The 24,981-nt window shown below is 49.1% G+C and overlaps 2 protein-coding genes and 1 long non-coding RNA gene across 8 annotated transcripts; 2 read left to right on the top strand and 1 right to left on the bottom strand.

The window, feature by feature from the left end:
- On the top strand, positions 1-2,114 carry LOC122374227 (phenoloxidase-activating factor 2-like). Its single transcript, XM_043352842.1, has 2 exons — positions 1-290; positions 546-2,114. The coding sequence occupies exons 1-2, from the start codon at positions 285-287 to the stop codon at positions 1,842-1,844; spliced, it is 1,305 nt and encodes a 434-aa protein (XP_043208777.1). The 5' UTR covers positions 1-284; the 3' UTR covers positions 1,845-2,114.
- Positions 2,104-23,399, bottom strand: LOC122374228 (translation initiation factor eIF-2B subunit alpha-like). 6 transcript variants are annotated; one of them, XM_043352847.1, is made up of 8 exons: positions 23,373-23,399; positions 21,698-21,752; positions 21,284-21,385; positions 19,974-20,119; positions 19,520-19,656; positions 18,600-18,695; positions 4,745-5,015; positions 2,104-2,902 (listed from the first exon to the last, which is right to left on the bottom strand). In XM_043352847.1, the coding sequence occupies exons 2-8, from the start codon at positions 21,714-21,716 to the stop codon at positions 2,750-2,752; spliced, it is 924 nt and encodes a 307-aa protein (XP_043208782.1). In that variant the 5' UTR covers positions 21,717-21,752; positions 23,373-23,399; the 3' UTR covers positions 2,104-2,749. The 6 variants fall into 6 exon arrangements, with proteins under 6 accessions (XP_043208782.1, XP_043208781.1, XP_043208778.1 ...); XM_043352846.1 differs by lacking the exon at positions 23,373-23,399 and adding an exon at positions 22,709-22,736; XM_043352843.1 differs by lacking the exon at positions 23,373-23,399 and adding an exon at positions 22,697-22,733.
- On the top strand, positions 7,736-9,866 carry LOC122374229. The gene is made up of 3 exons (XR_006255177.1): positions 7,736-8,117; positions 8,357-8,492; positions 9,178-9,866. It is a non-coding gene; the product is annotated as an uncharacterized LOC122374229 (long non-coding RNA).
- Positions 23,400-24,981: the final 1,582 nt, after the last annotated feature.

Genomic DNA, 24,981 nt, shown 5'->3' with positions numbered 1-24,981 from the left:
TAGTTCACCGTCGATATCTCGCGTTAGCCCGCATCGCATCTTGCAACATATGATCCGTTCACATAACCATGGGCCCGGGAGGCACACCCACGTCAGCGGCGCGCGCCGGCGTTCCCCGATGACGTCACGGTCTGACAAATGACGTCACGAAGGGTCTCCGCGGACGGGCCGGTTTATAACAGCCGCGCCGTCGCCTGTCCGTCAGTCAGTCGCAAACAGAGCAGTGAGCAGCGAGGAGGGCTGCCGTGTCACCGGGCGGACACGACACACACACACACGGAACTATGAAGGTGAGCTTGGAGAACAATGGTTGGAGGCTTGTTAGTAACGACCATAAACGAGCAGAAAAGAGATCAGTTGCTGGATAAGAATGTTTCGTGACTACTTGCAAAATGTTACGCACCAACGATACTAATCATAACAGGCATTATTTTAGTCGTATTCTTCTCGGCTTCCTTCAATCGCACTTTCAGCGCTTCTGAAGTCGCCTTTGCCGCGTCTGAGGACTGCTCGACCCCGCAATCTGACCATTGTGTGCCCGGCAGGTTCTGGCGCTATCGTTGGCTGGCCTGGTGCTGGCACATTCTGCCGTGGCTGCGCCGCAAATCAGCGAGGACGCGGCGTTCGTGGCCTCCTTGATGGGTGAGGATCCGTCAGCCGCCGACCCGGCGAACCCCGGCGCCGCTCCCGACTGCACCGACGTCGGTAGTCTGAGCGACGCCGACTTCCTGGAGTCGCTGACGGGCGGCTGCGGGGGTCCGCCGCCGCCGCCGCCCAACGCCGTGCTGCGCTGCGAGCGCGACGAGTTCCTGTGCGTGCCCTACTTCCGCTGCAATCAGTCCGACATCGTCAGCGACCGGCTGGGCGTGTTCAACGTGCGCATCAACGCGCAGCAGTTCGAGGCCGACCACGAGATCCTGACGCACTCCGAGTGCCAGCGCTTCGGCGACGTGTGCTGCACCAACCCGCACCAGGGCGACCAGCTGGTCGAGGAGCCGTACGTGCCCAGCTGCGGACACCGAAACCCGGATGGCCTGCGCGCGCGCATCACCGGCTTCAAGGACCACGAGTCGCAGTTCGGCGAAATCCCCTGGATGGCGGCCGTGCTGCGCGTCGAGAACGTTGGCGGCGAGGACCGCAACTTCTTCGTTTGCGGTGGCTCGCTGATCGACGAGCGCGCCGTGCTCACAGCCGCCCACTGCGTCGAAAAGCTGGGCCCGGACGCCCGGCTGCGCGTGCGACTCGGCGAGTGGGACACCCAGAACGACAACGAGCTGTTCCCGCACGTGGACGTCGACGTGGCGGACTTCATCATCCACGAGGACTTCAGCTCGCGGCGGCTCAACGACGACGTGGCGATCCTGTTGCTGCGGGAGCCGGTGCCGCTGCAGCCGCACGTGGACACGCTGTGTCTGCCCGACCCGAAGCTGACCTACGACCCGACCGGCGTGCAGTGCGTGGCCACCGGCTGGGGCAAGGACGCCTTCGAGGGCGGCAAGTTCCAGACGGTGCTGAAGCAGGTGCCGCTGCCCCTGGTGGGCCACGCCGACTGCCAGGCGAGCCTGCGCACCACCCAGCTGCAGCGCTACTTCCGGCTCGACCCGTCCTTCCGGTGCGCCGGCGGCATCGGCGGCGAGGACACCTGCACGGGCGACGGCGGCTCGCCGCTGGCCTGCGAGGACCCGCACAACCCGGGCCGCTACGTGCAGCTGGGCGTCGTGTCTTGGGGAATCGGCTGCGGCCTGCCCGGCATCCCGGGCGTCTACGCCGACGTCGTCCAGCAGGTCAAGTGGATCCAGAAGCAGCTGCGGAAGCTGCCGCCGCTGCCGGCGCCCGCCGCCTGAGCGCAGGGCGAGAGTCTGCGAGTGATGAGTCCGCGCCGGACAGGCTCTGACGACGCCCGGAGCGACTCCGCCCGTCCGGGCCGCTGCCCCCGGCCTGGAGTCGGGGCGCCATGTGCTGTCCGTTCTCAGTGACGCGTGTTTACTGCGTCTGCATGCTCGCCGGACGCCAGATCGAGCTTGGTTGTGTTTGTATGAATATTGAATATGTATACTGTTGGCTGGTACAGTTTGCTGCTATGAAGATGACAATAAACATACGTGAACAATGAACATTTATTTTTCTGTATTTCACACAAGCGTCATAAATACGTACAAAATATGGCTTGCAATGAACAACTTACAAACCGAACGACTTACGCTATCATTCATCACAAACCCAAGTCAACCAATACCCTTCTCCAACAGCACAGATCCCACGACAGGTTCAATCGTATACCTCCACGGACAGAAGATCATGGCTGTCTCGCCGAGAAATCACCATGAAGACGCCCTCATCTGGGACATCCAGCCGGGGCCGCGTCCGATACACATTACATAGTCGACCTTGGGTACCAGCGGCCGGGCAGAGACCACTGACCGACCGACTGGCTGGCCGGGTGGCAGACGGGCACTGTTGCAAAACTCCCAGACCACCGTCAGCCAGCATACACAGCAGGGTTTAGCCAGGCCGGTATGCGCAGCAGGGTGCTGTTTAGCCAGCGATGGCCCAGTTTGAGCTTCGCTAGTGACTGACAGAGCTGCTCCTTACAGGGCCGCAGTAGGTCTGAGGGAGTCCTGATCATTTCATCAGCTTGCGTAAGGAGTTCATGTAGCCCTCAGCCCTTGGAGTCCTCGGTCAGGTGAGCTATGAAACTGAAGGAATTCCGCCACAGTACAAACACAGGTCTTTGTCCGTACGCAGCCGCTCACATGTAGAGCTGCAGGAGTTCGTCCGACACGGCGGCCGGCGTGAGGATGCCCAGGTCGGTGAACAGCAGCGTGATGTAGCGCGGAGGTGTGTAGTCCACCAGAGGGTTGGTCTTGTCCCGCGCCTCCGAGCCGGGCCGCACCAGCGCAAACTGGACGATAAAACACGGGCCAGTCAGGGAAACTGCTGTACCAACGGTGTCGCTGTGGGATTGGTACTTTCGAAGGTTCTCAAGTTAGGTTAACGTCTTCGTATGGTCAGCTAAAATATAGATGTGCACAGCATTAAGCGACCTGAACTTCGACAAACTGACTTCCGGGACGAGCGGAAGAACTCGCACTAAGCTTTACTGAAATTCAACTCGCATTGATATGTGCGCTTATTATCATCTCGGGGCATTTGAAAAGATAGCACACATCTACGAGTCATGACAATCTGCGATAAGTTAGCACAAATGGGACCGGTTGGTCACTCACTGGAAAACTTTGCGACATTTCACAGAAAAAGCATGGGAGTTTCCCGGTAGGTGCACCGACAACATTCATCCATTAATCATAACTTGTTTTGACGTGACAATGGCGAAATAGAAGTGAGTCACCCACAATGACTTCCTGTAAATGAATGGACAAGACCGGTAAAATGAGCGGCTTTGTTCTATATCACGACTAGACATCTAGATCCGATCCAAATGTACCGGACATCGCTTCACATTACCGGACAGAAATCACGCCCTCTTTATATAGCTCCAGCCCGCGGGCGTCCCGAAACATCTCGATGTTTATACTGACGCGATGGTCGGCACATGCTTTAACATTAGGTAAACACACGCTTAGACTTTGGTTGGAAAATTGTGACACGATCCACCACACCAATCATGTTAAACAGACGGCGAATTCAGCGGTCGACAGTCGGCTCGTTTACACGAGTCGACCAGTTGCACGATGAAGCTTAGGGCCCAACGCAATGCCTAGGCATGCCAATATGTATGACATGTTTCTGAGGCAGGGGCGGAGCTCCTATACGGTTGGTGGGGCGGCTGTTTCACCAACTCGCCATTTTGCCCCACCAATAAGCGCTATGCCTCACCAGCTTTAGAACATTTGTAGGACTTTGTGGCATTGCAAATCAGCTAAGGAGATTTTGAATGTCTATTTAATGTAAAAGATTGTCTTTGTAAGCATAGGCATTGTTATTGGCAATCGGGCATAATTAATTTGGTGACTTTTTGCCCAAACAACTTCCGTGAAAAGCTCCACCCATGTTCTGAAGGGTTCTACTTATGTCGCCTAAAATAAGAAAAAGGACGAGGTTCCAGAAGATAGATCACACAACATATGTAAATTCAGATGTATCATATGAAGTGACGTGTCCGATTTCGAAAGAGCATCTATTAAACTCGAGCAATGCGCACCGGTCCCGACATCTTCTCGACAGCAAAGCCGCACCTACCGCTGACGCGAAATGGCGGGAACAGCCCGGCTTTTACCGGGTTTTACACACTTAAGCATGCGTGACCTATGATGTCGAGATCCAACCACTTGGCCATATTATCCCAACTTTGCAAATGCAAATTCTCGTGGAGAGTCACTGCACGGTATGCGGTAACCAAAGAACCCGCAATCTCAAATGTTTCAGAGAGCACTATTTATCAATGATCGTGACAGAAAATGTGACTTTACCAGATAAACATTGATTGAGCCGCACAAAATGATGGTCTGTATCGTTCCTAAGAGCATGCGTCTTCAGATCTACCGTTTAATTGTCGCACACTATTGCAAAAACGGCAACAAAGAGCACTCGGCCCGAATTCACTCAGTGTAAAAAGAGTGTCAATAATTTAACACGACTAATCCATGAGGACCTACCACATCTAAGTTCTATTCAACACGCAAGCCTAACACCACACCGTTCCCCCTACCACACCACTCCCGTCGCCCACTGCCATCCGGTCCCACCGCGGCCCACCACCCCGCCCCAGCCGTCCGGAACGCACCTTGAACTCGTCGGGCACCTCCTGCTGGTTGAGCGGGTACAGCCGCACGAACTTGACGCACTCGGCCAGTACGTACAGCGGCCGTTTGAAGGCGTGCGCGCTCATGGCCACCGCCAGGCTGCCGATCTTGTTGACGATGCCGCCGTTTTCGACGACACCCTCGGCGCCGACCAGCACGCAGTCGACCGACTCCATCGAGTAGGCCACCGCCGCGTCCAGGATCACCGTGCAGTCGATCCCGGCGGCGGCCAGCTCCCGGCGCAGCTCGGCACTGCGGGGAGGGAGGCCGCTGTCACATCTCCGCCACAGTCGCAGTCGTGGGCCTGGGTCGGGCTGACACTGTCACCTGCACCGCTGGTACTGCCGCCCGGCCACTGAGGCAGGGCTGGCAGAGAGACCGAGAGGTGGGTCGCAGGAACACGACATACGACAAAAGCCACACCGACTACCTACCAGCCAGGGGCGGATCCAGGGGGGGGGGCCGCTAGGGGCCGATGCCCCTAGCCTATCGAAAAATGCCGCCCCTCCGCCGCCGAAGGCGGCGGAGGGGCGGCTTTTTTCGATACGTGATGAAGTGCATTTTACGGAAATGATCATTTCTTTGAAGTTCATTTCATAATAATATCTGGTGTTAACTATCTGAATTTATATTTAACCCTCAGAGTATGTCGCTTCTCTCCCTGAAGTCAGAGTGCCGCCCCTTAACCCGCGCCCCACTGGGGTCTGCGTATAACACGCCCTACTGGGGGGGGGGGGCTATTCATAGCCCCCCCTCCTAACTCCGAAACTACTGGGCCGATCGTCAAAATTCAAACGGCGTCTGATAGCCCCGCAAAAACTGTCGAGCGAAACCTAATTTCATTGACCTCGAGGTCACCGATGACGTCACAGGTCAGGTCAAAGTAAAAATTATTAGCATTTTGGCTTCTTCACGTTTTGGGCTCTGGCCGCCGTCTTACAAGTCAGATCAGGCTCATTTTTGGTTCACACACTCGTGAACAGATGCTCTAGATACTCTGAGGGTACCAAACTTGTACTTTGATTTTCAGGTCAAGGTCAGGTCATCACAGGTCACGAAAATATTATTTCATCCGTCGGTCACGTGACACATGTTTTATGGTCCATTTAGGCCAAACATTTCGAATTTGATGTCGTCTGTGTCATTCGAGGTCATTTTGAGTCAAATTTAGCTCAGGTCAGGTCACTTTCAGGTCAAAAAAGGTCAAATTTTGAAGTTAAAATTTTTCAACAAAAAAGGTGTCTATTGGATGCAGTTTGAGCTCAGAAACACGATGGTGCTATTTATATTGGCGTACGATGTCAAATTCGTGCTGAAAAATTGATTTGAAAAATTAATAATTGTTAATTTTTTGCAATAATGCGTATAACTTGGCCATTTTTGAAGATATTTAGCTAAAACTTGCTAGAGTTAGTCATAATAATGCGTTCTATCACATATATTCCGGTTTTTTCGAAAAGTCAAAAAGTTTTTGAAAAAAATGTAAAAATATAAATTTTGAATTTTATTATATAAATTTTCGAAATTTTCAAAATTTCGAAAATCCGAGATAGCAGTTTGATAGCGCAGTCTATTCTGAGTCCTCTCATGCAAAGAAATTGGATCTAGCTTAAAAACTGAGCTCTTGGGAGCGATTGCCGTGGTTCAATGTTTTGCGTCGAAATCGCCCGAACATGACGTCACTCTGACGTCATTTCCGGCCGACTTATGGTAGGTACGAAGTTCAAATTTTGACACAAGGTGTCAAATTGATGCAGCCGAAGGTACTGAAAGTTTGGCGTCGATACGTCAAGCGGTTTGGAAGTTATTGCAGAAAAACGGGAGGGGGGGCTATACCCAGCCAGCAATTCGGTTGGGGAAAGTGCGGGGACAGTGTTGGGGAAAGCTTGGGGAGAACGTACAATTCCCCTATCGGATCGGGGAACGGTCCGTGTTCCCCATCCCTTCCCCGACTGTATTGGTAATATGTTCAAAAGACATGGGGAAATTACACCGATCCCCGTACGGGGAAAGAGCAGCATTCCCCAATCAAACCCCACTGTTGGGGTTCGGTCGGGTAAAAGATCAGATTCCCCGAACGGGGAAGGGTGCGTTATCCCCGACCCATTTTCAAGAACAGTTTGATTGGGGAAAAGTAGGGGAACTGTTGAAATTCCCCGCTCGGGATTTTACACTTAATCCCCAGACGAATCCCAACCGCCAGTAGGACGTCTTGAGATCGACTTCCAGCATGTAATTCCACAAGTATTCAATAAAGAAAAATGCATCTTGGGAATGCTAAAAGCAGTCTTAGGAGCAGTTCTAGAGCTATAGGTTCATGCATCGATTGAAGGGAGATTAATAAAAAAATTAGCGATATAACGATTTTATAACGATATAACGATAAAACGATACCTATAACGATATAATTTTTTTATAATCGTTTTCATGACAGGTGATCTGGCGAATGCATCAAACCTGACCAAATTTGCACCAAATTTCTTTTTCATATCTTTATATCATATACCTATTTATTTCAGTGTTTTAATCGAAAATAATGTCTGATATAATTGATCAAATCGGCACCGCATCTGGACCAAATGCCTACCAATTGTGTACCAGTTACCTATCATGAAAACGGTTATTCGCAGACATTTGATTGAGGCATTTGATGTATGTAATTTTCGACCTAAAAGAGAGGTAAAGCCGTCTTGGTTTACGGGGCCTGCTAAGCCGTGAGGATGAGGACACGCACACGTCATTATTTTGAACGAACGTTGGTGCCCTTATTTCATGAGGTAAAAACAACTTTGACAACTTTCAGGATCTTTGTTTCTTCTCGCACTGCTGTGGCATAAACATTACGTTTTCTTTCTTCTGTCATCACTCATCGCATTGAAATTACAAAAGCATCAAAATTTCAACAACACACGTCACACTGCCTACGACATACATGTGTCGCCTCAACGCAGCGAGGGGAGGGGAGGGAGGGGTAGCAACGACCGGCCGCCGTCGGTTCCGTCCGCACATCTGGTTGAGGGGCGTCTCCTGTCGCCATCTGTCATCGTGAATGGGGCCGTGCCGACGTGTCAGACGGGACGAACGGGGGAAGTCGGTCCAGAGTCACTGCGCCGCGCGGTTGTGTGAGCAAGCCGTGGGCTAGGTACCGCTCCAGGTCAGACCATGGTTGGCACTGAAGAGTGCGGCGACACTACAGAGCTGTGAACGAAGACGGTGAACGGCGAGATGTGGTGACCGCTTGACTGACCTGTGCTCAAAGTCGTGATCTACCGCTGGCCGCTGGGGTCAGTGCGTGAGAAGCTGGACTCGGCAACAACGGAGGACGCAGCTCGACGAGGAAGCTATGCTGTGTTGGTAAGGAACTAAAGCACTTAATTGTAACGAATCCATGACAGATATAAAATGACGATACTAACTCAAGTTTATTGTAAAAGACAAAGCTTTCGATACACACAATATCTTGATAACTGTCTAGGATATGCAGAATATGACGTAAAAATGACTAAGGTCATCAACCTCCGTCTGAGATTATCCTTAAATTGCCCGGACAATATAATGTCATCAGCCTAATGCTTCATCTGCTTCTGTTCTAGAGGGACGTCTGCCGGTTACGACCGGAAGGTTTCCGACGGGACTTGGCAGAACCCACAACAGCAGTATGAACCCGGCGTGGAGTTAATGCGTAATTGCTCGCATGAGCAACCGAAGAGCGACTTCCAGGCGAAGATGGTAAGCAGTTTATGGGGGTGGGGGCTAGCTTAGAGCTGTTGAACAACCTGTCCTTCACCCAAGTCTAAAGGCTGAGACACACTCTTTCTACAGCCAGAAAATCTCATGCGAGAGCCCATTAATTAAACACATGAAATCACGATCGCATCAACCACTTACAGGGATGTGCGAACAATTGACGCGATTGTAATAAATAACATGCATTTGAATAGGCTCTCGCATTCCATTTTCTGTCTTCGGGAAGAGCCTGTTTCAGCGGCTCTACTAGACAGCTCTGCTTGTGAAAGGGATTGTTATCTTGAAAAACTATATAGCAACCGATTTTAATTGTCAAACGGCGTTCATTTATCTGTCAAGTGCTTTCGCGAGGAACTTCGTAAGGCGTAATATAGACGTAAAACATTTATTACCTAATGACTTTTCCTGGAATGAGAAATGTTTAGAAGTACAAATCTAATTATTGAATTTTATTTCCTGATTTAATTAATTATTCTAAGTATATCACATTCAATTTTTAAGCACTTTTCGTGGAAAAAAGTTATAAATAAGTGTAATTTTATAAAATGGCATTCAACATGTTTCAGCGTAAGCTGACGTTTCCATATAAGGACATTTCATGTAGTAGCTAGCTGTAAAACCTGATTGATATACCTACAAGTGCACATATTTTTGTTTTTGTCCACAGCCGCAGAATTCCTGGAGATGCGCTGGGACATGGATCATAGCAAGGTGGCTCTCAGCGGCAGCTGACCGCTGAGATGTGTCTGAAACAGCCAGAAGGAAGACTCGAGTTGTGGATCCAGGGCACTACTGATCGGAAGGCGGGACCAGCTGTAGGGAGACTACAGCAAAGCCGTCGTACTCAATCTGCTGAACAGACTCCTACTGCAGAGGAAAAACTGGGGTTCGACGTGTTAGAACTGGGGTTAGACCGGTTACCAGTGCTCGTGTTCGTCACCTGTTGTTTGTCACTGCTGTGCTGCTGCTGTATGTCATGTTTGCCACCTGCTAAGCGTTCACAATGTATTTTAAGTGAATAATAACCTTTTTAGTGTTTGTCTTGATTTGTAACGAGTATATCAAGTACCTATGTTAACCTTTCATCAAATGAAGGACTCCACATAAAAATAGTATAGGCTGTGGTGGTACATACCATGCTTGGCCGACTGTTGTGTAGTGATCTAGTCGCTGAAGCGTCCTGAAAGTCTGGAAATAAACAGGCATAGCCAAATGGATTGGTTCTAATTATTTTCCTGTGTGGTTTTATCATTTCCCTATTGCGGGGAAACAAGTGGACAATTTTGTTTGTATTTATACAAGTATGTGTATACAAATATTTGTATGTTTACGGACAAAATAAATAGTCATTGTCAATTTTAATGGGACCCGGATATGTTTCCCAGTGCGGTTTTTACTGGCTTCTCCGTACGGGGAAAAAAGCAGACAAGGCAGTGGGGCCATTGCCAAGTCGGGGAACGGCCGGGGTTCGCGCGGGGGAAAGGTCTTTGAACGTTAGGGGAAAATCACGGTTTCCCCGATCGGGGAAGGTCTCCAGTAAGCATAAACCCGTATAGCCGGGTGGGGGAATGTGCGGGGCTCGCACAGGATCTTCTTGGGGAAAATGTTCGAAAGCCCCGTACGGGGAACCGACCTTAACAACGGGTTTTAACCATAGTCGGCGCGGGGGTAGCTTGGGGGACGTTTGGGGAACGCTTGGGCAGTTATACCGTTTCCCCGTACGAATCCCGCATAAAGTTCCCCGTACAAAGTGTCTCAAATCCCAAGCGAACGCTCCGTTTTCCCCAGGAGAACGGTTGGGGTTTCCCCGAGCCTGCCCCAAGCTCACCACAGGCCTTCCCCGTACGGGGAAAGCTCCGATTTGCTGGCTGGGTAAATAGCCCCCCCCCCCCCAGTGGGGCGCGGGTTAAAGGAAAAGGGCCACCTTCGTGAAATATGAAGGTATCGTTGTTTTTCATTTTGACATTATTATTTTTCATTTTCTTTTTAAAACTGGTGCCAGAAGTGCACAATTCGCGAAAAAGTATTTAAAACTATTTAACATATTGGTACTATGTTGATACTCTCTACGGCACCTACTGTATGATGGCATAGCGATGACGTCACACTCAAGCCAATCAGCGTTCAGAAGACAGACTCGTCGGATTGTGTCAGATAAGCTGATTGGTTAAAGCTGAGCTGGTTGGAGCTGATTGGTAAAAAACTAAAGCCTCGCCGCGGGTGGCTGTATTGTCGGATAAGAACGCATTCCTGGGATAAGGACGCATTCCTGGCGTATTTTCTTTTAAAATTGCCGATAACTACGAATGGAGGCCGAAGTCGGCCGTAAGGAGGTAGACAGATAGGTTTTCGGACACGGGCTACAAGATGGCTATCTCAGTTTCAATCCCCATGTTAAAGGTGGCCCTTTTCCTTTAAATTCGAAGTACCGCTACATAAAGGCATATTGCTACCCTTTGAAGTAGTAATGCCGCTCTCGGAAGTCGAAATGCCGCCCTCGGAAGTCGTAGTGCCGCCCTCTGTACTCGTAGTGCCGCCCTCTGAAGTCATAGTGCCGCCCTCCGCAGTCTTTGTGAAGCTCCTTGAAGTCATTGCGCCGCCCTCTGAAGTCATAGCGCCGCTCTCTGAAGTCATAGTGCCACCCTCTGAAGTCATAGTGCCGCCCTCTGAAGTCATAGTGCCGCCCTCTGAAGCATAGTGCCGCCCTCCGCAGTCTTCGTAAAGCTCCTTGAAGTCATTGCGACGCCCTCTGAAGTCATAGCGCCGCCCTCTGAAGTCATAGTGCCGCCCTCTGAAGTCATAGCGCCGCCCTTCAGTCTTCGTGAAGGTCCTTGAAGTCATTGCGCCGCCCTCTGAAGTCATAACGCCGCCCTCTGAAGTCATAGTGTCGCCTCTGAAGTCATAGTGTCGCCTCTGAAGTCATAGTGCCGCCCTCCGGTTGTCCCGAAGTGACGAGATTTTCCCACCCAGTCGGAGTAAATAAGGCGCTTCAAATATTATCCAGCATAAAATTAGTTGTTGAACCCGATGTCAGACAAATTTGCTGTTTCACTTTCTAATTTTGGGACCAGTGTTTACATGGCCAATAGCCATTCGTCTAATATAGTAGGGCGGTCATCAAGTGGCGTATTAATATGTTGGAAAGGGGAGGAGGCCAAACATGGGAATTAAGAAGGGGTTCTATCTTAACTTTAGGGGCCCCAGTGGTAACCTACTTAAACCGAGCCCGGGTGCGGTTCCTAGCCAACTTTGCCAATTTTTCCCCTCGCATCCGGGCGCATAGCTCGTGAACCGTAAGTGTTACAGCGTCACGGAACAATGCATTTGATAGATCCTTGGAAGCTCCCTCTGCGTTGTCCTTAGATTCGAGCTCAGTTCAACAATTTGGCCCACACTGAGAGCAAAAACTGCCAAAATAGACGGATCTTGCACTTTGCAGAAGCATTTGTTCCATTTCTTTACGTATATCTGCTCACTCCACGTATGGTAGGCACAGTTTTTACCGTAATTGTGTCTCTCGTATCGAGAGGCGTTAAATTATCTATAGTATGACCTATAGTCAGTTGCATTCTCTAACCGAAAAAGGTCATGCTGTACATAAACTGATCTGTGTTGTTGGGCTGAAGGCATTAGTTACATAATACACTCTTTCATCACTCTATTGTGTCTTCTTTTAAAGTTATTGCTGAATTTTTTGGTGCCTTTGGTGACCTTTCTAGTGACTTCTACAGGCTCCTGCACACTGCACAGACCGGTAGAGGCCATGCTGGTCACTGAGAGGTCACGCTGGTCATATGTCGGTCTCTAAGAGCTCCATGTCGTCGACCTCTGAGGACCCTACACAGGCTTCGGAGGCTCCACATCGGACCCTGTAGATCCTATCTCCGGTCTTAGATCCTTGAGGGCTCAAGATGCTCCCCGAGAGCCCCACGTCAGCCTCAAAGAGCAGATATCGATCTGCCTAGAGTCTTGCGCTGGTTGAAGGCTGATACCCTAAGCTTTAGGAGGGTCCAACTCGGGCTATGAATTCCTCTGATGGCTCCATGTCGCCCTCCGGGGCCTCAGTCCGACCTCTAAGGCCCAATCATGCATAAGTGCTGAATTCTGGCTGTCGAGGCCTTCAATGTGGCTTCTGATGGCCCAGCGCCAGTCTATGAAGACTCCGCGCTGGCTTCTGAGGACTCAGCAGTCAGCACCAATCTCAGTTTTCAGAAGACAGGGCCCCACGCTGGTCTCAGAGTGTCCAACGCTGTCCACAGAGGGCCCCCACACCGACCAAAGAGGGCACCAGGCCCACACTGGCCTAAGAGGGCCCAGATTGTCATCATAGGGCCCTATATGGCCTCAGAAGGCCCTATCCCGTTGGTCTTACAAGGCCTACGTGCGGGCTTTTTAACGCCACACGCCCCTCCCCCCACATTTGGCCTTTTAGGGTCCCCAAAGCGGCCTCTGAGTGCCCCATGCTAGCCTCCGAGGGCTCGCCCGGGGCCTTCGAGCGCCTTACGCTGGCCTCTTAACCCCTCGGTAGAAGTAGGTGCACGAATACTTATGTTTGGGCAGAAATTTTGTATCCTAGCCTGTGCATGTTACATCCGGTGTATACGGTATATGTATGTTACGTGGTGTCATTCTGGCTTCTGAGGTGTGGTTTGCCCCCTAGTCGAAATTCATTAGCCAAGACCCTGAGATACAGTGCCACCCTCTGAAATGAAAGTAGCTCCCTCTGAACTCGTAGCGACGTCCCTGAAGCCATATTACCCCCTTCTTAACCCTCGCGGGACGAGGGAGGAGGGGAGGGCACCCCTTACGATTTTTTTCGTGACTGCTCCGGAGCCGTTTTTCGATAGAGAGCTGAAACTTGGCCTACGTGAGCCCCCATCCAAACCAGATCTTAAGACACCTGATTCATTTTCAGGTTAGTTCAGGTCCATAGGTGGGTAATTGTGCTGAACGGTGGGTGCTCGGGCGCAGCAAATCCGCCGCCGCCCTAGCGGTGACCTTGACCTCCACAGTCTGTTGCGGCTTCAAAGCCAAGCCGGCGTGGAATTGGGAAAGCTCGTGCACCCACAGTTCAGCACAATTCTCCACCTATGGTCAGGTCACTGACCAATGCATAAACCTCTAAAGGTTAGGTATAAGTAAACCTCTGCAGTCTGCACTGCCAAAAAAATGTCGCAACTTCGCAACGCCGCCAACGCCAGGCAAAGTGTCGTCGAGGATGATGACACTTTCAGAAAGTAACAAGCTCCCGGGTACTCATACTTCGTATATCTTGGGTTTTTCGTACAATTCATCTTGGGTCAGGTCAGTCACGTGACCTCCCCCATTATAAACATATGGCGGAAATACTGAACTTGCTCTTTTTGCAACATATAGGCATTATAGAATCCGCCAGAAGACGCATAGGAATGTGTTTTCATACGTTCGTCAAAGGATTCCGTGCGTTATTTTGTCATTTTTTACTTTTATGACGTCACAGAGAACGTCACAGAGGACGTTCTTTTGGGTCATAATCGTTTTTCGTTAATAACTTTCGACCAAATTAACCTGCGCCCGACTGGGGGTCCTGGATTTCCACGCCCTGCTGGGGGGGGGGGTGTTTGAACACCCCCCCCCCCTTGTAACTCGGCTCCTGGGCCACGTAGCAATACGCGCAAGGCGGCGTTCGAAAGAGCGTCAAAAATAATGACAACTTCAACGGTTTTGCCTGCAGGGGGCAAAAACTGCAAAAATAGCCGATTTTTTTCGGAAACAGTTTTTCTGCAATAACTTTTGACCCAAGCCTTGTTCGAGCTTACTTTTACCGGCATCGTGTTCCTCTCGTCAAGACGCATCGAATGAACTATAACTTGACCTTGAAAGGTCAACTTGAAAATTTGACCTCAGGTCAAGGTCATGACCTGACCGCAAAGGGTCGTGTTGCATATCAGTCGATCCGTATCGTCGAGCTGAACACATCTAAGGCGTTTTCATCGCTCTAGCATGCCTCTATCAAAAGTTATTTGCGAAAAACTGTTAGATATCATTCGTGACCTAAGATGACCTCAGGGCATAAACAAGGGTCACGGACACCATTTTCATATTCAGTGTGTCTAAACCACTTGTGATTCGGTGTTTGGGAGTGTTTATAATGTCTTTCGTCCAAAAGAGGCGCATTTCAATTTTCTCCCATTGACTTATAATGGGGAGGTCGCAAAATTGACCTGACCTTAGGTCATCGATATCAAAATTCTGAGATAAACATTTTGTACATGCTATTGCTCTCAGCAATCGCTGAAAGTTTCAAAGCGATCGGTCCCTCTGTGTAGCTATTACAGACATTGAAACTTTTTATGAGGTGAGGTCACTTCAAGTGACCTGGTGACCTGACCTTGAATGACCTTGGTCTAAAATTTTCACAACATGTGTAGAATTGATGTATGATAAGGTGTACCAAAAACGGCGGCGCTCCGCGCCGCCGTTTTTGAGATATTTGCAAAAAACCACAAGGGGGGTGTTCAAACACCCCCAGGGCGCGGGTTAAGCTAGAGTCGGGAAAGGCACCATTGTGATTGCAATGAGCTTCCAAATTGATTGATATGCAACCTGACCTAGTCCGAACAGTGTCCTGAGGGGGCTTGACATGACGACCTTTGTGTCAATCTTGATTGTGACCTTTACCGAACAGAAAGTACCCACTACCCACAACATTCGACGCAGCTTGAGAGGAATACGATTATGCCTAAATTTTTGCTCTGTGGCCATTTGTTTGCAAAATTATTTGCTAAAAACAAAAACCCGACTTTAGGGTAATTTACCTGACCAGGGGTCACCAGTTGACCTGAGACCGTAAATTTGAATATCAATCGCTGCGTCTCGTGACCGGTGACGGCCGTCAAGCTCGTTTTTTTCCGCTGGACTGGAACAGACCCTATGAATGCCGCCCCCGTAGGCGGAAAATGTGCCGCCCCTGTACTTGACTGCCCCCACCCTATCGAAATCCTAGATCCGCCCCTGCTACCAGCTACCATAGGTATAGATTATTTGCATTTTGTCAGTGGAATATTTGCTTGGCATTGCTTTTTATCACATCCGTCAAGAAGAAAAACCATCAAATTTACAACTAATGAGGAGCGAAGAGATCAGATTTTTCCAGCCACAAAGATATTGTGCATTCCGGTTACTCGCTATGAGATTTTTTGTCTCGGTGAGCACGATCGAATTTGACACGCAAGCAGACCACATGTAAGCCTTAATTAAGGCGTATATTGTACGTACATATTAATTTCAGCAGCTTATTTAGCTCATGAGATATAACAGAGGGGCCATCAATTGGCTGGATTTATTCATGATAGGTTTTCCCGACCGCCCGCCGCCCGCCACCAATGGCCTCGCGTGCAGGGGCTGAATTGGATCACCGGTCACGGAACCAGTATTGCGACATCACGGCGAACGGATATAAACTGATTTTTGTATGCACATATTACCTAGCGGTTGCCAGATTCTTGGGAACGGGGCAATTGAGGTTAATGCCCTTTACATTGAAATAAGCACAAATGGAAAATTTCCTTCATTTAAATTAAACCAGGATATTCAGAATAGGGAAAATTAGAGACATTGTATACGGATGCAGAGGCATAAAACCATACCAGCGGTGAAAACAGATAAGTTCTTCCATACATCTTTGGAAGCATTCCACCGCAAACATGAGATCACCTTTTCTCCCTCGGCACAAGCTCCCCTGCTGACATCATGTCTGCGCGGTCAGCTGGCTCGGCCAGTACACCCACCTCATTTATGGACCGGTCGTTCTGTCTGTTTGCCTATCCCCCGTGACTCACTGTGCATCACAATGGTGGGGCCGCCGCGGCGCAGATCGTTCCCGGAGAGAGTACATGGCCGCAGGTGGGTCTGCACGTGCACAGAACAGAGAGCCGCCGAGCCGCCGCCGCCGCCGGCCGGGTGGGTGGCTTTCCGCGGCCGTAGCCAGCGTCACAGCGCGGCGCCGCGGGTGTACCGAATCAGGGAGGGGGGGGGGGGGGCAGTGACTGCCGGAGGGGCGGCACTGGGGTCCCGGAGAGGGGGGGGGGGGTGATCGGGAACTCGGCATCCCTCCGTATGAAGGGAAGGAGGCTGGGAGTGAGGCGAGAGAATCCCGTCGTTAGGAGGCCCTTGAGAGGAGGCCGGTGCTGGCAGTGCTTCCTGTGGCCCGGAGCAAGGCCGGAAATCACAAACAGAGGGGCCTCGTGGGAACTGACTGGCGTTGACTCGAGTCATGTTTGGCGCGTGAACGGCACGAAAGCGCAAGAGCGAAACTAAGCAAACTTTGAAGAGCATTCGACACTGTTCACCACCAATCATTCACCATACCTCTATAGATCTAGGCTGCTTAAAATACTGCAATGTAATGGTGGCATCGCTAATTGCTAGCCACAGTGACTCTTATGAATACACCATCATAAATTTCAACCGATGACACCACAAAGCTGGCCAAAAAAATCGCATTATTTTTATGCACATCTACATAAGGGATAAGACAGAACGGTCGAGGTCCGTGTCAACCGTCAACGTCAGGCGGTAGGAATGCACCATGATAACACTGAATATCTGGAAACAACTTCTGACAGCAGGTACATTGAAACCACTTACGGCTACAGGCTCAGCATGGAGACTACCTAACCATTTCAGATAAATCCGAAGCCGTTTTTGAAGCTGAGATTGTTGACACATAAACCGCAGAACGTCAACGACGCTCACAGGAAATTTTGATTGACGTTTATGGCGCTAGCCTGAGATATTAGCATGATGGATAATGACTCAGGGACTTAACACGGAGCCTGGGGGTCGCTTCAACATAATTGTTTTGTTGGACGTCGACAAGTCAGCATTTAAGTTAAAGTTAGCCCTAGTGCAGGCAAAGCTGCGACGAGCTGCCCGACGCTTTCCACTGTATTTGCAATAATCACATTATATGACAGAGCAGATGCCAAGTGAAAGTTAAAAAAGTAAGTCGTTCAAAATGGATACATTCAATGAAAAATCCAGCATTAAATATACCTACATATTACATTAGAGTTTTGAACATGCGGAAAACGATATAGTTAGCTCGAAACAGCCTATATTTTCTTGACATGTTCGCTTCTCAACACACTCCCATCGAATCCCATCGAATGTTGCCGTTTTCTTTACCGATCCTTGTGGATTCGTATTGCCCCGCTAACCAGTGAGCATCATTGGGTTTATCAACCGTTTAGCAAAACGTAAACCCACTCGAATACGAGCCGCATCTCAGCCTAAAGCCGATCGTGTTGACCACTCCCACAGCCGTTTGACAAGGCCACTGTACTGGTGGTCGGGAGACAGCTCTGTGCGGTTCAGCGCGGTGGCCGGGTGCTGGCGGTATGGGCTCTGTGCGGTTCAGCGCGGTGGCCGGGTGCTGGCGGTATGGGCTCTGTGGGGTTCAGCGCGGTGGCCGGCGCTGCGGTACGGACTCTGTGCGGTTCAGCTCGGTGGCCGGCGCTGCGGCATGGGCTCTGTACTGGACCACGGACGCCGTGTGGCTGCCGGCTGCCGCTGCGGTGTGAACATGACACATATCCGCGGATAATAGCCCCGCTAACTACCAGACAACAAGGGTCCGCCGGTGGCCGAGAAAAAACAGTGTGGGAGACTGGTTTTGAACGTGGAGGATGAGTCAACCCAGGTGTGAAACTCCGCGATCTGACTCACAATACCGCATCCGCTAACGATCGGCCCAGCCTGGCTCAATAGGCGATCTGGTCCTCACTCCATTCCACAGGACGTGTGTTTGGGGGGGGGGGGGGCGCTATTTGCATTTAACTTCGTGGCAACCAATCAAATCATTCCCACTTAATGGAAGCCGGAAAAAGATGTGCCCATTTAATTGCTAAATAAATGAGCACAGCTGGTAGAGCTTATTCTCGGAATGGAATGCAAGAACACAACGATTTACCACCACGTCCTAACGGTACTTTCGGCAATGCTATGACATACTTGACAGCCTGACCAATCAGAGCCTGGATATTGTTGGTTGATAAAGATGAACGAGTTTCAAGCGGGAGGAAGTGGCTCGTGTCCGTCTCTACTCACCCGCTCCGGTCCGGCTGGCTCTCGGTGACCAGTACGCGGAAGTTCTTACCGCTCTCCTTCTTCGCCCTGATGAGAGCGTCTCTGACGGCCCGCGACCTGCGAAAATAGGAGCAGTGAGACACTCAACTAGCGTTTCCAGCCGGGCGAGCGCGCTTCTGACGGTGAAGGTAACAAACACATTCTCTGGAAATGCTATTTAGAAGGGACAGTGGTAAGGTGAGTGTCCACGTCCAGTGCTATCAAAAACAGCACGGAAAATCGAACACAGCAAACCGAGCTGAACAATTGAACATGTTTGCAGCTTATAGGATGACCTACATCACCCACAGACCTCTATTCATTTAATGGACAATGCGGCAACCTTATTCCGCGGAGGTGGAGTTAAAGAAGGAACGAAAGCACGGCATCTGACCCGCAGAATCTAACAATAGCCGCGTTTACATAGGGATTGTCGCAAGTTTATAGCTCTGCCTGCCTGCCTTTGATTATTTAAGAACCGACGATAATACAAGGTAAAACAGAAAAATCGCTCTCCTGAAAAATCGTCAAAAGCGAGTTACGCTTCTTTTCCTTTTCACGGCAGTGATGTTGCAATAGATGCCAATGGCGCTTTACAACTTACAAAATGGTACTGTCTAAATCTACCAAGAGCACTGCATCAAAATTATCGCAAAATAAATGAGCTGAAGCCTCGTCAAAAATGCTATGTAACCAGGCATAACGAAAGCTAACACCTGGCGGAACAGCGCCAATGTGGACCCGTACGGCTGCGCTGCCCTCTATGTGCGAAACCCTGAACTAAAAACGCCATCCAGCAGCGTTAGGCGGACGTTGGCAAGGCGAGTGGTGTTCAGATCCCCAGGTGACCCCCCTCCCCCCCCCCCCCCAGCCACCCGGTCCCGGTGTCGCTGAGCCCTTACCTGGAGTGTGTGAGGATGGTCATGTCGTCCATGATGAACGGGTCGCAGAGGTCGGCGATCTTCTGGCGCGCCCCCGAGTACTGCTGGATAAAGTCGCGGCCGCGCTCAATCATCAGACTCTGGCTCTCCCGTAGATGCTGCACACGGAAAACAATGCTGCATTTAGGCATCAACTTCATAATAGGCCTACTAGTAAAGTAAGCTTACTTCCATTCAGACTTCATACAGAAGAGTCATTAACTCTTTCTTGAGTCGATGTTTGTTTAAATTGTTACCGTATGTTTTTTGCTAAGATTTTTGCGACTATAGAAGGCGATTAATTACCAGCTTTTACGACTGCGCATACAGACTCCTGGTTTTGCCGTAGGAATGAAACACAGCCTGAGTGCTACAGACCGGACCTTGGCCACCTCACGCTCTCCTCCAGGGCCACCCTCCCGGCCTCGCCACTCACCCCCTTCTTGTCGAGGTTAGCGATCAGCGTGACGGAGCGCAGAAACAGCTCGGTGCCCGAGGAGACGGACGCGCCGGCCTTCTCACTGGCCTGCAGGATCTTCTGCAGCTGGCCCATCCGCTCCATTAGACCGCTCATAGTCTCGTCTGTACATGCGCAAAAAACGCCAATAGCTGAGGGAGCTGCGGCTTCGGGCTTTGTCTTTTGTTTGGACATCACATTCTTACCATCAGATCATATGATTGTTCAATGATGTGAAAAATATCCATGTTATTGGTCAATTTTTTTTTAACCCTCACCCGTATGGGGGGGGGGGGTAGAACAAAACCCTCTCCCCTCGGTTTTTCGCAAATAACTCGCGTAAAAAACGACCGAACGGGACGAAACTTTCAGTATCCTCGAGTTTATCAATTTTACAGCAACTCGGAACATTTCATGGCCCTGACCCAAATGGCCTTTGACCTGTGACCTATTTCTCGAGAACATGTTTGGACAGAATTGCGATTCGGTGTACCTATGTCAGCTCGCATTAGCCGCGCGTTTGCAGTCTTTTCGTGGTTTCAAGCGTTCAAACATGTGATATGTTGATCCCATGCATTAGGGTTGGTGTCAAGGTCACCTGAAGATCAGGTCAGGTCATTGACCTTTGATGATCTCGGTTCACTGTTTCGAGCTTTACATGTTTCTAGGCCAGTTTTTTTTTTAGCTGATTCGAATTTAGCAACCATTTGAACATTTACGAAGCAGTTTTAGTGCCTTCGTAACATGTTACAAAGCTGTCAAGAGGTGGTTGACACCTACTACGAATACCCGGCAGGACCCCTACTGGCTGACCTGATCTGACCTGACCTGACCTAAATGCATGAATACATCATCTGTGATCAAAACTTACATGATATTCGTGATAAGCACCAATAAAAAAACGTAACAGCAACAGTTTACGACGTTTTAACAGGTCCCGATTTCCCGACTTTTGGTCGACTTATGTGTCATTGACCTGACCTAGAAGGTCAACCAATGATCTAGGACCTTAAAATTGGAAAGCATCGGCTTCCTCTCGTCACGGGCAGCACGCTCATTTTTTTCCAGCGAAGCTCTAGCTCGATCAGAGGCCAAATGGCAAGGGGGTACAACGGACCCCTCCCCCCCCCCCTTATAGATTCGCGGCTGGCAAAACACCAATTCAGGATGGTTAACCTATAAGCATGAAGATCGTGCAATGAAGTGCCTGGCTCATTTTCACACCACAATCGGCATTTCATTCAGTCCCTGACTGAATGCCCCAGCATTTCTGCAGCTCACTGACTTACATTCATGGGTCTCCAGGTCAGTGAGAAGGGTGTTGATGGCAGCAAAGGCAACGGACATCTCCGGGTCCTCCTTCAGCAATGTCGTGAAGGAACGCTGAACAGCTGTGGACACAAACATACAAAACTCTCATAGCTGCCACTGAGTGCTTGTTTTTGAGTGGTTTGGTGACAGTGGTTTTAAAACACTATTTAAACGCTTTCATCCAAATAAATGAAAACACTATGGCCTCTATAAATGTCCCTGAAAGGAGATCATGCCCTGCCATGACCCCTTTGACCAGAGCAGAGACTATGGTTGGTCTAGTACATGGTCTACAACTCCACAATAACTCCAATCGCCTGGTATCAACAATATAAAAAAGCCAGTCAGCCAGCCATATCATGTCCCATAATTAATGCATAATAATGGCTTACCAGAATCTTCCATAGTCATTGCAGCTATTTCAGTTCGAGTGAATTGAAGATAAACCTGGAAAAATTTGAACCCATCAGTGATCAGTCATCCCTCTCCACCATTGTGACTAGAGCCGACTAATAAAATCCTCATTTTTTGTCATTGTGTCGTCATCACAACTGCAATTTGCCAGTCCGTAGCTAAGTTGGTAGAGCATTGGACTCTGTGTGGTAAGAGCACACATCCCGATTATAACAGTCCGAGTTTGAAGAGCTGATGTTTATGAGCCTCCTGACAGGTATGGTTGTGTTTGGTGGAAGGCCATAGCCAGCCAAAGTCAGTGAAAGGACCGGCCATGAGCCGCTATAAGCATACATTCCACTTCAGACTCAGAATTCTGCCATAGATCATGATCAGGAATTGCGAGACTGGAGGGCAGGGCACAAATTGAAATGCAATAGACGCTCATGCCGCCCAGCTGGACGCTGGTTAAATTCCTTTCTGTTGTCAAAGTAAATCTTTGAGACAGTACAAAAATTTGACTGATTTATAATCATGCTCAAGGCAACAGCCGCAACAGCCTGTCACCTTGCTGGCACCTGTCACATCACGCCTGTCACTCACTTCTGCTTCAGCTGTATCATATCAATATGCACTGAAAGATAGGTATAAATATATCTATGGTATAGTATATATATATATATATATATATATATATATATATATATATATATATATATATATATATATATATATATATATAGAAACTACGAAACTTATAATGAAATTGCCTAATGAAGTTTTTGACACGGTGTATTGATAAACTTGATTGATAGTGATATTGATATGGAGCAAGGGATATATGGATATTGATATATAGAACCCAAACCGTTTTTAACCGTTTTTATTATGTTTTTATCAAGATATCACGTTGTTGTTTTGTTGTTTTGGTTTAGGGCGCGTAGCAGCTTGGCTCTTGCGTCCAACTATCAAGATATCTATTTATATTTTATAGTCACCGTGGATATCACGTTTTCTCGACGCATAATCAAGGCCCTATATACCAGGTAGGGTCGTCCGGCGATTCTACCTTTTCGTGACGTCAGCTCGTGACGTCATTTGGAGTCAAGTCTCGAAGCCCCGTTCAATCCCCATATAAATGAGCGATTTTCGAAGCACTGTAGAATGAAGTCTGCACAAGATATATCAAACCTAAGTATCTTATCTGAAAGAGCAGACAATTTTCTGCAAGTTATCTATTACGTGTTTTTCGCTAAATCTTTTGCTTTTTTCACAAAAGCGTAAAATGTCCCCCCATGTCTCCGCAGCCTCCCTGCCGCCGGCCGCCGCGCGGTCGCGGTAGTGTAGTGGTTAGCGTGCCCGCGCAGTATTCCAAAGGTCCCGAGTTCGAATCTATGCGGTGCGGAACTTTAATTGCAATTCCAAGCTGAATATACGCACATCCATAATAAATTATTATTCGTATAGCTAAACTGTCACCAAGCTATCCATATAAATTGACTTCACCCAAAATATCGGCAAGATTCTATTAAAATATAAATTCAAATATGGCGGCTTGGACTGCCGCGTGCGTTAGGCTCCGCCCATAGCTCCGCCCACATGCGTGACGTCATTCGTGTTAGTGGACACGCAGAGAGATAGGGGACGACATGGGCCTGCGCATAATTTACTTACCCGTATAATTTAGGGGTGAGACTAAATGCTTACTTCGAAATCTAAGCTGCGTTGCGGCATTGGCGGTTATGTGCGGCGTGTATGCCGCATGATTAGTAAGCGGCGACCACTAAATTAAAAATTCAAAAGCTTCGACCTGTTTTCAATGGATAACACTGCATACCAAAAATGTCCATCGCTCTCGTCATAGGATATTTAGATTTAAATAACTAACTTATCTACATCATTGTTTTGAACCAAATTAATACTCAGCCGCGAACGTATAAGGTATAACCCCTTGCCGTTTCGCTCCTGATCAAGCTAGAGCTTCGCGGAAAAAACGAGCGTGTTGCCCGTGACGAGAGAAAGCCGATGATACCCAATTTTAAGGTCCTAGGTTATCGGTTGACCTTCCAGGTCAGGTCAATGACCCAAAAGGCGGGAAAATTGGGACCTGTTAGAACGTCGTAGTGTGGCTGCTATGGGGTTTTTCGGGGTGCTGATCACGAATATCATGCTAGTTTTGATCACAGATGATGTCTTCATTCATTTAGGCCAGGTCGGGTTAGGTCAGGTCAGGTCAACCAGTAGAGGTCCTGCCAGGTATTTGTAGTAGGTGTCAACCGCCTCTGACAGCCTCGTAACATGTTACGAAGGCACCAAAACTACTTTGTAAACGTTCATGTGGTTTACAAATTCATGTGGTTTCGAATTCAGCTCGAAAAAACTGACCTAGAAACATGTCAAACTCGAAAAAGTGAACCGAGGTCACCAAAGGTCAATGACCTGACCTGACCTTCAGGTGACCTTGACACCCACCCTAATGCATGGGGGCAACATCATATCACATGTTTGAACGCTTGAAACCACGAAAAGACTGCAAACGCGCTGCTAATGCGAGCCGACATACGCTGAATCGCGGTTCCGGCCAAACATGGTCTCGAAAAGTAGGTCACAGGTCAAAGGTCATTTGGGTCAGGGTCATGAAATTTTCAGGATGGGTGTTAAATTGATCAATGCGAGGGTACTGAAAGTTTCGTCGCGATCAGCCGCTTTTTAAGCGAGTTATTCGCGAAAAACCTTAGGGGGGTTGCATCAACCCCCCCCCCCCCTGTGCGGGCGAGGTCATGTTTTGATAGCAAGACTGAAACAGACTTTTTTGGGTAGCCAGGAAATCGCATGCCAGAGCCTATTCAAATTCTTTTATCGGCCTTTATATGCACCAGTCGCATACAGGTACGGGATTTAGCATACGATTTCCAGACAATCGAACGACTGTTTGGAGACAACAAAGGAAGGAATGAGTGAGTTAAGTTGAAAGTATTAATTTGGTTCAAAATGATGATGTAGATAACCTAGTTATTTAACCCTATTAGTGGCAGGCTCCTGGCTACCCCCTATTAGTGGCAGGGGGGGGGGCTGTTTACGACCCCCCTTGATATCTCGAGATCTAACGGGCCGATTTTCAAAATTCAAACGGCATTCGATTTCGCTCAACGTGATCTACATTTCTAAAAAATAAAAATTAAAAAATGTCAATAGGGGGGTTAGAGGGGGGTAAAAACGGGCAAATTGCAGATACATTTTAGACTGTTTATCACGGCCAGGTTTCTGAACCAATCTTAACGCA

The sequence above is a fragment of the Amphibalanus amphitrite genome, unplaced genomic scaffold (genome assembly GCF_019059575.1).
Source record: "Amphibalanus amphitrite isolate SeventyFive unplaced genomic scaffold, NRLGWU_Aamphi_draft 001622F_arrow, whole genome shotgun sequence".
NCBI classification, from domain to species: Eukaryota; Metazoa; Arthropoda; class Thecostraca; order Balanomorpha; family Balanidae; genus Amphibalanus; species Amphibalanus amphitrite.
The sequence above is the reverse complement of the archived record's forward strand: the minus strand, read 5'-3'. Positions and strand labels throughout refer to the sequence as shown.

Bases quoted from the DNA above. Each gene is read 5' to 3' on its own strand.
- LOC122374228 (XM_043352843.1), bottom strand. From the start codon at position 22,723: ATGCGTCGAGAAAACGTGATATCCACG. The intron at 21,753-22,696 runs GTGACTATAAAA...AAATTTTTCCAG, and splicing joins GAGAAAACGTGATATCCACG to GTTTATCTTCAATTCACTCG. The intron at 21,386-21,697 runs GTAAGCCATTAT...TTGTGTCCACAG, and splicing joins AATGACTATGGAAGATTCTG to CTGTTCAGCGTTCCTTCACG.